General features: G+C 45.8%; 2 protein-coding genes across 2 annotated transcripts; one reads left to right on the top strand and one right to left on the bottom strand.

The window, feature by feature from the left end:
- The first annotated feature begins 5,986 nt into the window (after positions 1-5,986).
- Positions 5,987-10,430, top strand: LOC146210337 (uncharacterized). The gene is made up of 4 exons (XM_084575500.1): positions 5,987-6,304; positions 7,230-7,382; positions 7,630-7,718; positions 8,631-10,430. The coding sequence occupies exons 1-4, from the start codon at positions 6,088-6,090 to the stop codon at positions 9,705-9,707; spliced, it is 1,536 nt and encodes a 511-aa protein (XP_084431626.1). The 5' UTR covers positions 5,987-6,087; the 3' UTR covers positions 9,708-10,430.
- A 667-nt stretch (positions 10,431-11,097) lies between these two features.
- Positions 11,098-13,511, bottom strand: LOC146210336 (uncharacterized). The gene is made up of 3 exons (XM_084582290.1): positions 13,178-13,511; positions 12,387-12,460; positions 11,098-12,199 (listed from the first exon to the last, which is right to left on the bottom strand). Exons 1-3 carry the CDS (start codon positions 13,424-13,426, stop codon positions 11,098-11,100), a joined length of 1,425 nt encoding a protein of 474 aa, XP_084438416.1. The 5' UTR covers positions 13,427-13,511.
- Positions 13,512-13,894: the final 383 nt, after the last annotated feature.

The following is a 13,894-nucleotide window of genomic DNA, read 5'->3' as shown; positions in this document are numbered from 1 at the left end:
AATGAAGACGAGAGTACGGTTGCTAAGAAAGGGCACAGCTAGACAACTGCCATATAGTGGGTACAGACCTCTTCAGATATGAGTTGCATGCAGGATATGGCCTACAAAGCAGAGTTCAACGAAGAATGCCACCAATTTTTGTTCATTGCTGCTAGGTTAAATGTACCTTTTTGGCCCAGAAACCATAGTCCCCAGAGTTCATAACATTTTCACAACCAATTCAAGCTTATTGGTTCTATCAAATCCTATGGTACCCACCAGGCTGTTGGATAACGCACATCCACAAGCTTTTGTCTGTAGAGGGTGCTAGGAAGCTGCTAACAGATAAGGCCTACAAAACACAGTTCAAAGAAGGATGCTGACAATTGTTCATTGCTCCTAGGTTGAATGTACCTTTTTGGTCCAGAAACTGTAGTCGCCCGAGTTCAAAGTGCATGAATGCATATTCATGTGACAGCCTTAGAGGCCCTCTTCTCTAGAAAATTCTTCCAACTGTGTTGCGAGCAAAAATTGCAACCTGATGGTAGTTGGCAGGTGAGATGGCTGGGCACTGATTGGGCAGCTCCTTTAAAGATGAGGGCAGTTAATTAAACCTACTTGGATCCTTGAATAACAAATCACACGTGAGAAAAAGTAGGGAGACACTCAAACTTCACCTTAAGAGTAAATTTGATAGTGCCTTTGTACCACCTTTCCATTCCATGAAATTTTGTATGTATGAGCGATGCCGTAGTGGAGGGCCCCAATTAATTTTGAGAACATGGGATCTAACCTGCACTGATATCCGAAATTACATGGGCACCTTGCTTCTCGCTCCATTGAAATGCAGCCGCTGCAACCAGGCTCAAACATATGTCCCCCGACTCGGTACCTGAATGCCTAACCACCGAGCCACTGCTGCAGGGTTGTCATCGCATGTTGAAGACAGCATTTCTCAGACTTTAGTGCTGCAAGGATGTGGGCTGAAGGCAGGTTACATGGATGTGCCAGGCTGAGCACAAGTAAAATTTAATGATTTTATTCAAGATGCAAGTCAAACAGAATTGCTGGACATGCTGCTGTACAATGCACACGACAAGAGAAAAAATACAAGTCTTCTTGGCAGGCGAGATTGGTTCTTTCTGGGAAAGTTCTCTTCTGCAGGCTATACAGTAATGCTGTGCGAGATGGTTTCACACTGCCGTCTAATGAACTACAGTAGTAAACTCTGGTGTAGTAAAAACTCAATGTAGTGAAGTGAAATGTCTCAGCTTGTATTCGGTACACCACTGTAAACAAGGGGAACGAACAACTGAAAGCTCGCAGCACGAGGCAGCGGTAGCAAGTGGAGGCGTGACATGTAAAGTTTTGCCACAGTTCACTATGTCACGCGCATTTCTCAGCTAATGCCTCTTGAATGAGAGAAAAAGCAGAAGACATTATTGTGTTCATGCTAAGCTTACATTTTTTTTTTATAAACCGACAAGACATGTTATTAAGCAGCCATTTAATCAGCAGATAGCATCTTCAGGCCCATGTCAACATCAAAAACTAATATTCTAAGGACCCCAATATAGTGGATTTTTGCCAGTTCGAGTGACCTTACTAGGGAGGGGTTCTACTGCATCAGCAGAACTAGGCAAAAGTTTCAACTTATTTACTTTCACAAAGCATACACAAGAAAGTTAGTGCTTACAGGGCATGAGAGTTGGTGAGCGTGGTATATTCTTGTCAATGCTGGGAAAGATTTGCCTCTCTTAACATCAAGAAGTACTTTCTGTGAGTGACACAGCCGATATTGAAAGGAAGACGACAGTATCCAAGTACCGTAATGCTGAGCATAGACTTCCTGATGTGACGAGTTTCACAAGGCACCTGTTGTGTAAGAGATTTCGGCTGTACATGGACATTCACTTCAGTGAAATAAATTACAAGGGTGAACAATATTATTTATCAGCGCAGCTGCAGAGAAGTGATTTGTTACATTGTAGAGTCAAAGAAAAGCACCCATTGCCCCTCAAAAATCAAGGTGGCTGCATTTTTTCTAGGCCTTATCAATCCAGAGCCGCAAAGCCAGATGGATGCTTCCTTAGCTCAAGCTTCTCGATACTTTCCGAGTGCAACTTTGTGGGTGTGCTGTACCAGCAGCAATGGTCTCTTGCAGCACAGGCGGCACCAGCTGCCAATAGCACCGAAGTTCAGTCGAACTGAGCTCCTGCCTAGTGTCTGTACCTCACGCCATTCAGTTCTAACTGGCTGAAAGATTTGCCTTCATTGCACCAGCCTCATTCAGGTTGGTGCAACAGATTGACGCCACGTTAGCTCAAGCTTCTCAGTACGTACTAAGTGGAACTTTGTTTGACCTTAAGTGCACGTGAGTGAAGAATCATATAGAGGAGACCTTGAAAAATGCTTCATTTCAGATGATTTTGAAAGCCAGAATTACTAACATTCACGGTGAGGCACTCATAAATTTGGTTGTGAATGCATGAACCAAAACCATTAATCAACTGATAGTCGAAGCAGGCAACAATCATTACACTGCAATGTAGTGGTTTATGTAGCTGGGGGGATGCTTTAAATGAGTGAAATGCTCAAAATATAGTAGTGGCATTAATCGCAGCAATGCCAGCAGCATAAAAGCAGCCTGTGGTATTGTTGCAAGCGCATATCACATGTTTTGAATACGTGGCTCATGGCCTAAACTTGCTTATAAATGATCTGATAAAGCTCGTCATTATTACGTCATGCTTTTTAGCAAATAATTTCATGCTGTTCTTGTCATGTGTTTTGCAAAATGTTTAATTTGTTAGAACTTGGGGAAAAACATTTTTTTCAAGCCATACAAAATTTCTGGATATTTAGCATTCCTAGTTCAGATCCCGTCAAAGGCATGTGATTCTCTTTTGTTCTAATTTTAATCTTTCATTTCTCAGATTAACAATAATTGTATTGCGAAATTTTCAGTGAGCAACACAATAAAATCTATTAGAGCGAATTGGCGGGCTAATTGGTTTTGCATGATGAAGGAACAGCGCAAGGCACGAGACACAGTGACACGAAGTGTGTGAGCGTTTGTGCTTCCTCGTCTCACTGTGTCCCGTCCCTTGCACTGTTCCTTCACCATTCAATAAAATTATGACAAAATTTTTCTAGTGTTTATAATAAAACTATAGTGGAACTGGATACCTTATACCTATGTTTTCCATTGTGTTCGAAAAACATCTTGAACCTTTTTAAGCTGCAACAAATGTGCACATTCTGCAAAGACATTGCTTTCACATTGGCTTTGTATGTGCATTGCAGACAAAAATTTCCCCTTTCTGCAGGTCTCATAGGACATAAATTGATTGGATAATGCATCATATTGTAACATATATGCCCTGCATCGCTGGACGCAAAAGAAGACAACGATCAGAGGGAGTGACACAGAAGACGACAAAGTGGCAGCAACGTTCAGTGCTAGAAGAAGGTTAACGCTGCTGTGATTCTGTGCTTTGTGTACTGCGTCATCCTGGACTAACCTTCGTGCATTAACCTTGCCACGTAACATCTTGGTGGAGGTGATCAAAGATCCCCGTGTGCACACATAAATCCATTTAAGCAGCCGAAAGCTGGATTTGCGCAGCGGCCGCCACCTACCTGGGATCACAACGTCAACAATGGCCACTATGATCTCTGAGGCAGCTCCTACCACCGCAACAACATCGGCGCAACCAGTCGTCCTCACAAAAATCCGCCACCCTCCCATCTTCAGTGGCGAAGACAAGACAGATGTTGACGACTGGCTGGATGAATACGAGCGATGCAGCCGGAACAATCATTGGGACGCGACCATCATGCTGGCCAATCTGATATTCTACTTGGCGGGAACCGCTCGCACATGGTTTCAAAATCACGAGCACGAGCTGGTGACCTGGAAAATGTGCAAGCAAAAGCTTCACGACTTGTTCGGAAAGCCCATTGGACGGGCTCTCGCAGCCAAAACCAAACTTTCTTCTCGCGCCCAATCCACGACGGAGTCCTACCTGGCCTACATTCAAGACGTGCTCGCGTTGTGTCGCAAGGCGAACAGCTCCATGCTGGAAAGTGAAAAGGTAGGGTACATCCTCAAGGGCATCGCAGATGACGCGTTCAACATCCTCTTCTGCATGGATTGCTCTACCGTCGAGTCGGTGCTTGAAGTCTGCCGAAGATTCGAGCAGGCTAAACAACGACGCCTGGTACATCGCTTTGAGCGCCTTCCGAACACGGCAGCCACATCATCCTGCGATGATCTGGCTCCTCTGCAACAGCCTTCTCAGTCCGCAACAATGACTCGGATCGTCAGGCGAGAACTCGAGGCATTAGCTCCGGCGCCATTCCCCTTTCCAGTGCCTGACACCGTTGCCATGATACAGGCTGTTGTCCGACAGGAACTTGCCAACGTCGGTCTGTCCTCCAACCCCGTACCGCCCTCGTCACCTTCGCATCCTGTTCCGGTAGTGGCTGCTGCAACCACTAGCCAAGCTCTCCCCCGTCGCTACGTTAATCGCAATCCTGCAGAGTGGCGCACCTAAGATGACAGGCCAATTTGTTTTATTTGCTGTCGAGCCGGCCACACTTCCCGTTATTGCCGCAGTCGCACCTTCCCCACACCGAGTTCCTATTACAACGCTGACCATCGGTACTACTACGGACCTCGACGCTTCCCTACCCAACCTGAACAGCTCCGCCGCGCATATGATGGACCTGGACAATTCCCTGCTCACCCAGATGAACCTCACACCGACGCCGCCTCAAGTGTCCGTCACTCCAGCCGATCTCCGTCTCCATGGCCTCGTCAATCTCGTTCACCGCTACCTCGTCGCAACTCCTCCCCCTCATACGCCGGCGCCCACTCGGGAAACTAGCGAGTGCAGCGCCCGGGAGTGACGCTACATTACCGACCCGGACTGTCAACTCGGAACTGACCCTCGCACCCAGACGTAACCTCATTGACATTTTTGTGGACGGAGTCTCAGTTTCTGCCCTTATTTGCACTGGCGCCCACATTTCCGTCCTCAGTTCCTCGCTCCGTCAACGCCTCAACAAAGTCCTCACACCCGCTTCCTCATCTAGCGTTCGTGTTGCTGATGGCAATACAGCTACTGTGATCGGTATGTGTACTGCGAGAATTACCATTGCCGACCGCCATATCCCTGTCCTATTTACAGTCCTCACCAGTTGCCCTCACGACGTTATATTAGGACTCGACTTTTTAACTGCACATTCCGCGCTCATTCACTGTTCTTCTGGACTGCTTCATCTCGACCTGCCACTCTGTCCTGACGAACAGGCATCTGATACCTCAACGCTCCGTCTCCGCTCCTCTACATTTACTCGTCTGCCACCAGAAGCTGCAGTGTATGTGCTCATGTCGCCTTTCCCCTCCGTTCCTGATGGCGACTACGTTGATTGCCCATAACCGACGTGACACTGCAGCGTAGAATCGCTCTCCCCCATAACATCGTGCACGTAGAAAATAACAACGCTTATATTCCAGTATTGAACTTCGGCCTTTTTGTGGACGTTCTTCCTGAGGGCATTACTCTCGCCGAACTGACCCCACTGTCTGACGCCACAGTTGCCGCTCTTTTGCCTGACCCTACTGCTAAAGTGTCGACACGACCTGCACCGTCCCCATCTCTGGAGGCCCGCATATCAGGAATGGTTGCATCTAATTTGCGCCCTGACCGTGCTACAGCCCTTACGAGTCTTCTGAATTCGTACAGCGATATTTTCGATTTTGGTGACCGCCGCTTAGGACAAACGTCCCTCGTTACACATCGTATCGACACCGGAGACGCCCGCCCAATTCACAGAAGACCTTATCGAGTCGCCATTTCTGAACGACGCGTTATACAAGATGAAGTGGACAAGATGTTAGCAAAAAACATTATTCGCAAGTTCCGTAGATGGTGGCGCCGCACACCGGCGAGGGCGAGAAGCGCCACTGGGATGATCGGCGCGGGCAGGCCTGAGTTTCTCCCTCCATGAATGCGGGCCGTCGGGAGCTAGGACTTCGCATTTTTTTTACTTCCTTTGTTCGCCCTGCGCGTGATCCGCGGCGTCTTCAAGCTGCTTGCGATGAAACAAAGAAAGTACAAGAGTAACAGGATGTGCTGCGTGCCGCAGTGCACAAATCGGGCAGTGTGTGGACAAACAAGTCTACATTCTTTTCCCGCTGACGCCCGTCTGAAGAAACAATGGGTGATCAAGTTGCGCATCGGGAAGCGTGTGACACCGCCGATGAAGGTGTGCAGTGCCCACTTTGTGAAGGACGACTTCTTTTGGAGCCGTATTGGTAAGCGACGTTCTATTCATCTGACTATTATGATAGCCCAAGTCGATTGTCTAGTGCAACTAGAAAATCGCCAATATTTCTGCAGTGTGTGCGCGCGAGGAATGAGCGATTGACAAATGCGGATCCCAGGATGTGGAAGGGAGCTGCAATGAAATGCGTGGCTAAGCGCGCTGTTAGTGTCAAGCTGCTCATTTGTGTAAATGCACCGTCGTGAGATCTTTCCAGCCCACTAATAGCTGCTCATTTGTGTGACGGTACTCACCGCGGCGGCTCGGAAGCTTTGGCGTTCAGCTCGTTAATCAATCGCAAGGTCGCGGGTGAAATGAAAAAAAAAAAAACGGCCTTGCGCTGTGCAATATGAGCGCATGTTAAATAACACGACATGGTCTACATTAATTCGGAGGCCTCCACTACGACAACCTCTCGGGCTGAGCCGCTTCGACACCTCAAAATCCATAATCTGCGAGATCGTTTATGCCCCTTGGTAGCTTCACGGGAACACGCAAGAAGATGTGGGCACAAGTTTCTTGTTTATTTCTGCTCAAAGCTAATATTGGCTAAGTCACCCACTGCAGCGAAATAGCAGCGCGTGAGTGTAGTGCAGGACAGCTACGATTCAATTCAGCGTAGTGCGCAATACCGCATTCTAGCACGGGCAAAATTGCCACAGTTTCATGCACGGAGTACCCTCAGTGGAAGCAATGTAAGGCTGTACCTAAGCAGCTGGTTAAGGCATCTGTCTTCAGTAATTCCTGTAGCCATTCTAGTGAAGTGCTGCAGCAGTTTGCAAAAATTCGTAGCTTGTGCGGAGTGATGCGACTTACACAGATTTTCTGCCATAATAGTGCCACACTTTCAAAGCATTGTCAGAGGAACATAGTATAACTGCATTTAGTTAATGGATAACTCATAATTTGCTTCACAGATCCAAATGTATGGACACCAGTTCGCAAGGGGCTGAAGAAAACAGCGGTACCTTCCCAATGCCTACCACAGAGATCCCATGACCACAAGGATCTTCAAAGAGCACAATCATCAGCAGCCCGTGCTGCGCGAGCATCCGCTAGGGATAACCACGGTAAGTTATTTTTTCAAACCTGATTGAGACATGGTTGCATTAATGCCGGGTTTCTTTATTACATACTAATTTCACTCTGTCAAGTTTTGTTTTATAGTCTATGCTGTACAAATTAGGACACTGGAATCAACTGAAGCATAGCTTTATAAGGTACATAACTGATCACATAGCTTAACGTAGTAGCACTTTTAGTTCTTTGTTATGGCAGAGAAATGCACATGTATGTACAATCGTTTTTTTTTTTCAGTAATGCTGCCCAAACCCAGTGGCATCTCGGACCCATTGCCTCCACCATTGGTCCCTTCAGGTGGAGACACATCTACAGGGATGTCTGTGGTGAGCATTGACTTACCACATTCGTCTGTGCTGAAGCATTACATTTGCTCGAAAATGCTCACATACTCTGACATCAGGTATCCATTTCCTACACTATCCTTTACACATCTCGTCATGCAGGTAATCTGTGCAGACACTGACGGTATTCCTTAAGCTTTCGTTAAGGTATACTGAAACATCTATTGTGGAATGCAGAACCACTGAGTACGATATTAGCATCTAATGATCCACAGTGTGACATATGCACAACTCAAATTCCTTCAGATAACTTGTGCAGCTAATGAATGCCTTAGTAGCTAAATATTAACACTGCAGGAAAATTTTCTTTGCATGGCACATAGAAAACTGAGATGTAAACGGTATGTTACTACCTTTTTCTATATATTTTAGTGCTGATGTTGTAGCTACATATCTTTTTTGCTGCTGTCAGTGTATAAATGAAAGATTTGTGGAAATTTGTTTTGCCAAGATGTGCATTAGGTAATCATAACAGGGCAGAGGGAGCCTGCAAGCACCGATGAGAACGGTATTTGAGAGGAGCATGAATAATTGAAAATCACTTTTTCTGTAACTAGTTGTTCCTGTTGCACGAGCCTTGCAGTGATAGTGCATCAGAGTGCGATGAATACTAAGATCTGTTTGTACCTAAGATGGGAAAAGAGAGCAATCCCAGTTTGATTTTTTATTATGAGGTGAGTTGGGAACTACAACACATGTGGGTATGGCTGGTTTCTGTGCTTGCTAATTATGTAACCATCAATGCTTATTCTCCAGATGGTACTGCAGCAAATTGCAGTACTAACAGTATGTTTCGTTGCATACTTGTCATCCTGGCCTAAGCTCCTGGTTCAAAGTTAAAAGGAATTTTAATATTTTTGTTTCAAGTCTTGCTTATAACATATTTCTGTGCAGGTGGAAGACAACTGCCTTGCAGCTGAATTTGATTCTGCCCCCCATGATAGCGAGACTGCTATCAACCCTACAATGACAGATGCTGAAGTGGTAGAGGTCATGCTTCAACTGGCAGGACACAGTCACTCCTACACAGACAAAGGTGTACAAGTTGATACAGTTTCTACACCACAAAGAAAGAGAAAAGTTGTTGATTTGCTGACAACAGATGTAGCTGTGCGAGCGTTCACTGGTGTCAAGTCAAAAAGTGCACTCCTAGCTATATCTGAAGAGGTGGCATTAGTCGACGAAATGAGCACGGAAATTCCTGTATATGAACGTGTTGTGCTTGTTTTAGTACGCCTAAAAACGTGCCTTTCACTCACCTGCCTTGCTACACTATTCAATACAAGTAAAACTACAGTGCAGAGGCATTTCTATGCCACCCTTCGCAGCCTTGCTGCCATACTGAAGGCAGCCATTCCATGGCCATCAAAACTTGAAATAATGCTGAATATGCCTGACTGCTTTTCGCAATTTCAAGAGGTGCGGGTTGTCCTAGATTGCACAGAAGTTCAAGTAGAGAAATCACACTGCCAGTCTTGCCGCATCCTCACATATTCTTATTACAAGGGAACCCACACGGCTAAGGTACTTGTTGGGGTCTCGCCTGCTGGGCTCATAACATTCCTCAGTAATGGATTTGGAGGCCGAGCATCAGACAAAGCCTGTGTGCTAAAGTCTAATGTGTTGGACAAGCTGAAAAGCTTTGAAGATGATGTAATGGTTGATAAAGGCTTTTGCATCGACGACATGTGCGCGAAACTGAGCCTTGGTGTGGTACAGCCACCATTCCTGCGATCTCAAGAGCAGTTCTCTGCTGAGGATGCAAGTAAAACGCTTCACATTGCCAGAGCTCGAGTGCATGTGGAGAGGGCCATCCAACGCATGAAGGTGTTCAAAGTGCTTAAGGGGCCTGTGCCATGGGATCTTGTTCGGGCGCACAACCAAATAATGATTATCATAGCAGGCATTGTTAACCTGTCAGCTCCGATACTCTCTGAAAAACGGTTTAGCGGGGGTGTACAGTTGCAGTAACTCTTTCAGTGTAATTGTGTCTATTGGACTGTAAGGTTAGCGTCATGGTCATAATTTCTGCGCTGTGTGACTGGTGTTGTAGCAAGCAGAAAATATCCTCAGGCCCAAGTATGATTCAAACCGCCACCGGCACCAAAAGAGCTTCTTTGGTTTCTCCTGCCGCGGCCAACTTGACGGTTGCCACAGCTTCTCATGTGGTGTGTTCTACTAGTGATCACTTGCACTGTGTGTTCCAAACTGTCATCCTCATCTGTTGTTTCTGTGCTTGGCTACTAGTGAAACACAATGTCATTTACTGTTCGTTTCTGCAGAACATGCACTGTATGATATTGTGAATGTGGTTCTTTGTGCAGCGTGGATTTCATGTTGCCTGTATGTCGCACTGCTGTTGTACTTTTCTTCCCATACGGTGTTTTAAGGTTCTACCAATGCATTTGGCACTTTGTAAACATATTTCTTGCTTGTGACATTAAAGAAAATGTGTTTGTGATATGCAGGAATTGGCTTTTGTAAACTTCCATCCCTCATGTACTTGTGTTCTCTATAAATGAAACTTCTCGAATCTGCAGTAGAGATATTGTAGCTTCGTGCAAAGCAAATTTGAACATTTATCCCCGACGCAGAAAATCTTGCTCTCAGTGAGTTGTAGGGCATGCTTCACAGTCATACAAGTGATTTTGAAACTGTTGTCTTAGTGCTGCCTTGGGATATATGTTTTCTGCAAGGCTAGCTTACAGGCTGACTATTTTTGGCACTGGTTATTTTTCCTTCACTGCCCTTTTTTCACCTTTTACATTTGCTGCATACAGCAGTATGTTCCTATGGTGTACAAGTCACAAATTACTTCTTTTCTGCAATATCTTGAACCTACCTTCACTTAGCATTGCCTGTGTTCCTAGTGCAACAAGTAAAACAACCACAGGTTCTCTGTGCACTATTATGAAAACATTTATTAAAATCTCATACACCATGCAAAGCAGTCTTCATTCATTACAAAGAGCACTTGTTAGTGTATGAATGAATGAAATCTTTATTTGCCATCAAATACAGATGGGGGGATTGTAGAAAAAAAGCTGTCCATGGACAGCTTGACGGGTCCACAATCCCTTCTTTTCTTTCGGCAGCATGGCAGCATCACATATGCACACATACTCTTCATTAAAACAAGTATACAGGTACATATTTAATATTATGTAAACATAGTAATCATTAGTTAATGTTTAAATGAAAACAACATAGAAACGCATTATTACAAAAGCAAACAAAAACATCAGCAGGGTTAGACAATATTACATAGAAATCGAAAACATCTCCCGGAGGTCTTTGCAGGATGCCGTGAAAAGATCAAAACGAATTGAATTATAGTAATTTAAAAGTGTAGCAACTAAACTTATGCAACTTTTGCCAGCTTTGGCAATAGATGTTTAAAGTAGATGAACTGCAGTTTGCGCACAAGTTCATCAATGTGGTGGCCACAGCGCGCCACATTTATGATCAGTGATTGTACCTTCGAATACACGATGAAGTGTGCCATATCCAGGTTCAAAAGGAACATCCCAAGTTGGACTTGTGAAAAATAACTGTGATTTTTGTTCACAACCAAATTTTCGCCGTCGTTCGTCAGGTATTTTAGTTTTCCTTCACGAGCAATATCAACTGCTTTCTGTGTTTTTCCCAGAAGGGGACTTTTTACTCCGATCAGGATGGCAGGACAGTCATTCTTAAACACAACACCATCTGGGCTGTAGCCAAGCCAAGGGACGAGGGGATTCACAAGCAGCCCTAGCTTCGTCACAACATTAGACGTCACTTTACAATACTCTTCTAGAGCCAGTTCTTCGCAAGCTTTGCCATACCGAGTAGCCTCATTTCCTCGGAAACAATCGGAAAGCATTGCTGTCACTTTTTGCTCCCATGAGCGGTCTTCCCTGGGTAAAAAAGTGAAATATGCACGGCACTTACTGCCAGTTATTCGAACTTGACGTTCTCTTCGCCACTTTGTGCTATCCTGAGACCGCTTTTCTGTGCAGATCCTCACTGCTGCTTCTTCCGACACTTGCACATAATACTTGTAGAAGTGTTGCTCTGCTTCTGACAAGTTAATATATGAGGATCTGTATATTGTAAGCTTAAATTCATCAGTGAATGCTGCTTCATGAAAAAGCATTTCTGCGTATGGCATCACTCTGTCGTCAGCAGCCATGTGGCACACCATGACATGCTCTTTGGGAGTTGCGGGGGCATCAGTTGCAAATGCTGTTGGTTGGAACCTGCATTGAAAGTGCAGTGCAAGGGCGCTGTCTGGTACTGCTGCGATGAGCCGCTGTCTTATATCATGGAGTCTCTGCTCACTAAGTTGCAGTTGTGGCTGCGCATGTACATGGCACAAATCCTTGAGCTCTTGTGCTTCGTATAGTGGCTTTGATTTTAATTTTCCCCAGGCCCTTTCCATGTCTGTGCATGTCAGGTGCTCCAGGTTCTGTAAGCCCGTCCTGCAGATGAACCAAGAATAGAACACAGACATTACAGACGTTAGTCTTTAAAAATATACTGCCTTTCATGTTCGAAATGATACGAGACATCTGAAGAGGATTTAAAAGTTGGGCTTATTGCATTTTCAAAACCACTTCAGCTCATTAACAATGTATGTGATTGCTTGGGAAAATAAAAGTTTCTTGCCTGTTCATAAACAGCAACATTGCAATGATGTGTTTGCAGCGTTGTGATTTTCCAGCTTTGCATGAGCATTGGCACTGAAAAAAAAGGAGGGAAATACACAATCAAATATTGCAACCGTGCCGCAGCGGTGGCTGAGTGATTACGATGCTGAGCCGAAAGATGTGTATTCCATCTAGGCCGCGGCGGTCACATTTAGATGCACGTTAAAGAACCCTGAGCGCTCCGGTATGGTTTCTCTCGTAGTAATGGCTTTGCGACGTTAAACCCTTAAAATCATACAAAATGCTGCAACTGCTCACAAACGGCAATGATTCTAACTACACTTTCCGTGCATGCCTTTCTCTCGCCGCCGCTTCCAGCGGAGACATTGTTACGGGGGTCGCGAACGTGTACCTACAGTGCAAAAAACGTAGTAAATATACTACGCACTATGCATACTCGATTACATTTGTAGAGCACTCCAGTGACGCGCTACGAAGCAAGTAAATTGAAGCCATATCGCAGCTGCTTTTGTACGGACAAGGTACTCGTGGCTGTGCGGTTATTTCTGCTCGGCTGCGCTCGTGCGCTTTAGAATTTCGCTTTATTTCATCCGCACAGCACTGCCCGCGCGCTGTAGACAAGCATAACCGAGACAAAACCATGTGCATTGCATATCTGGCTGAAGCGCGCCGCTGCTGCATGCACGCTCTTTACTCTGCGCGCGACTTTGGACAATGCTTCGGACCGCACTGCCTATGAAACGAGATCATGCCTCAGTTATCACATGCGTCAAATGGAGACTCACATACCTGCAAAGAGGCGTCTATTCCATAAACACACTTGACTTCGTGCGGCTTCTGCTTCACATGTGATGTTTGCAAGCAAAGGCCTTGCACTGTCATCGACGCAGGGAAGCAGTCTTCTAGGCCACAGCAAATGAGGTGGCCGGCGTTGAGGACTTCCTCGCCTTCAATTAAGCACCGTATTCTCGTCTCCTCTTGTCCGATGTGTTTCATTATGTCTCCAAGACACAACGGGCGTGCAAACGATGGCGGCATGGCTGCTTGTGTGCGAAGTGCAGAACAAAAAGACCGGCTGCACGCCTATGCTACTGTACCTACGCGGCCGCACGGATCATCTCTCCGGGAGCCATACTGAATTGCCTCGCGCGCCACCTATAGCCCGCGGAACTTCCGAATAGAGCCTTCGAGCAGTCCCTGGGCGTCGCCTGTCGTGCTTGTTAAAAAGAAGGACAATACCTGGAGATTCTGCGTTGATTACCGACACCTCAACAAAATTACAAAGAAAGACGTTTAGCCGCTCCCCAGGATAGATGATGCCCTCGACTGCTTACACGGTGCCAGCTATTTCTCTTCCATTGACCTTCGGTCCGGTTATTGGCAGATCGCAGTCGACGAACGGGACCGAGAGAAGACCGCCTTCGTCACTCCCGATGGCCTGTATCAATTCAAGGTGATGCCTTTCGGCCTGTGTAATGCGCCCGCAACATTCGAACGCATGATGGA

Source organism: Amblyomma maculatum, chromosome 1 (genome assembly GCF_055883805.1).
Source record: "Amblyomma maculatum isolate TAMU_Amacu chromosome 1, ASM5588380v1, whole genome shotgun sequence".
Taxonomy (NCBI): Eukaryota; Metazoa; Arthropoda; class Arachnida; order Ixodida; family Ixodidae; genus Amblyomma; species Amblyomma maculatum.
The sequence above is the reverse complement of the archived record's forward strand: the minus strand, read 5'-3'. Positions and strand labels throughout refer to the sequence as shown.

Coding starts and splice junctions, on each gene's coding strand:
- LOC146210337 (XM_084575500.1), top strand. CDS start 6,088: ATGAAACAAAGAAAGTACAAGAGTAACAGGATGTGCTGCGTGCCGCAG. Junction 6,305..7,229: donor CTTCTTTTGGAGCCGTATTG/GTAAGCGACGTT, acceptor TTTGCTTCACAG/ATCCAAATGTATGGACACCA. Junction 7,719..8,630: donor CATCTACAGGGATGTCTGTG/GTGAGCATTGAC, acceptor ATTTCTGTGCAG/GTGGAAGACAACTGCCTTGC.
- LOC146210336 (XM_084582290.1), bottom strand. CDS start 13,426: ATGCCGCCATCGTTTGCACGCCCGTTGTGTCTTGGAGACATAATGAAA. Junction 12,461..13,177: donor GAATAGACGCCTCTTTGCAG/GTATGTGAGTCT, acceptor CTTTTTTTTCAG/TGCCAATGCTCATGCAAAGC. Junction 12,200..12,386: donor ATGTTGCTGTTTATGAACAG/GCAAGAAACTTT, acceptor GTTCATCTGCAG/GACGGGCTTACAGAACCTGG.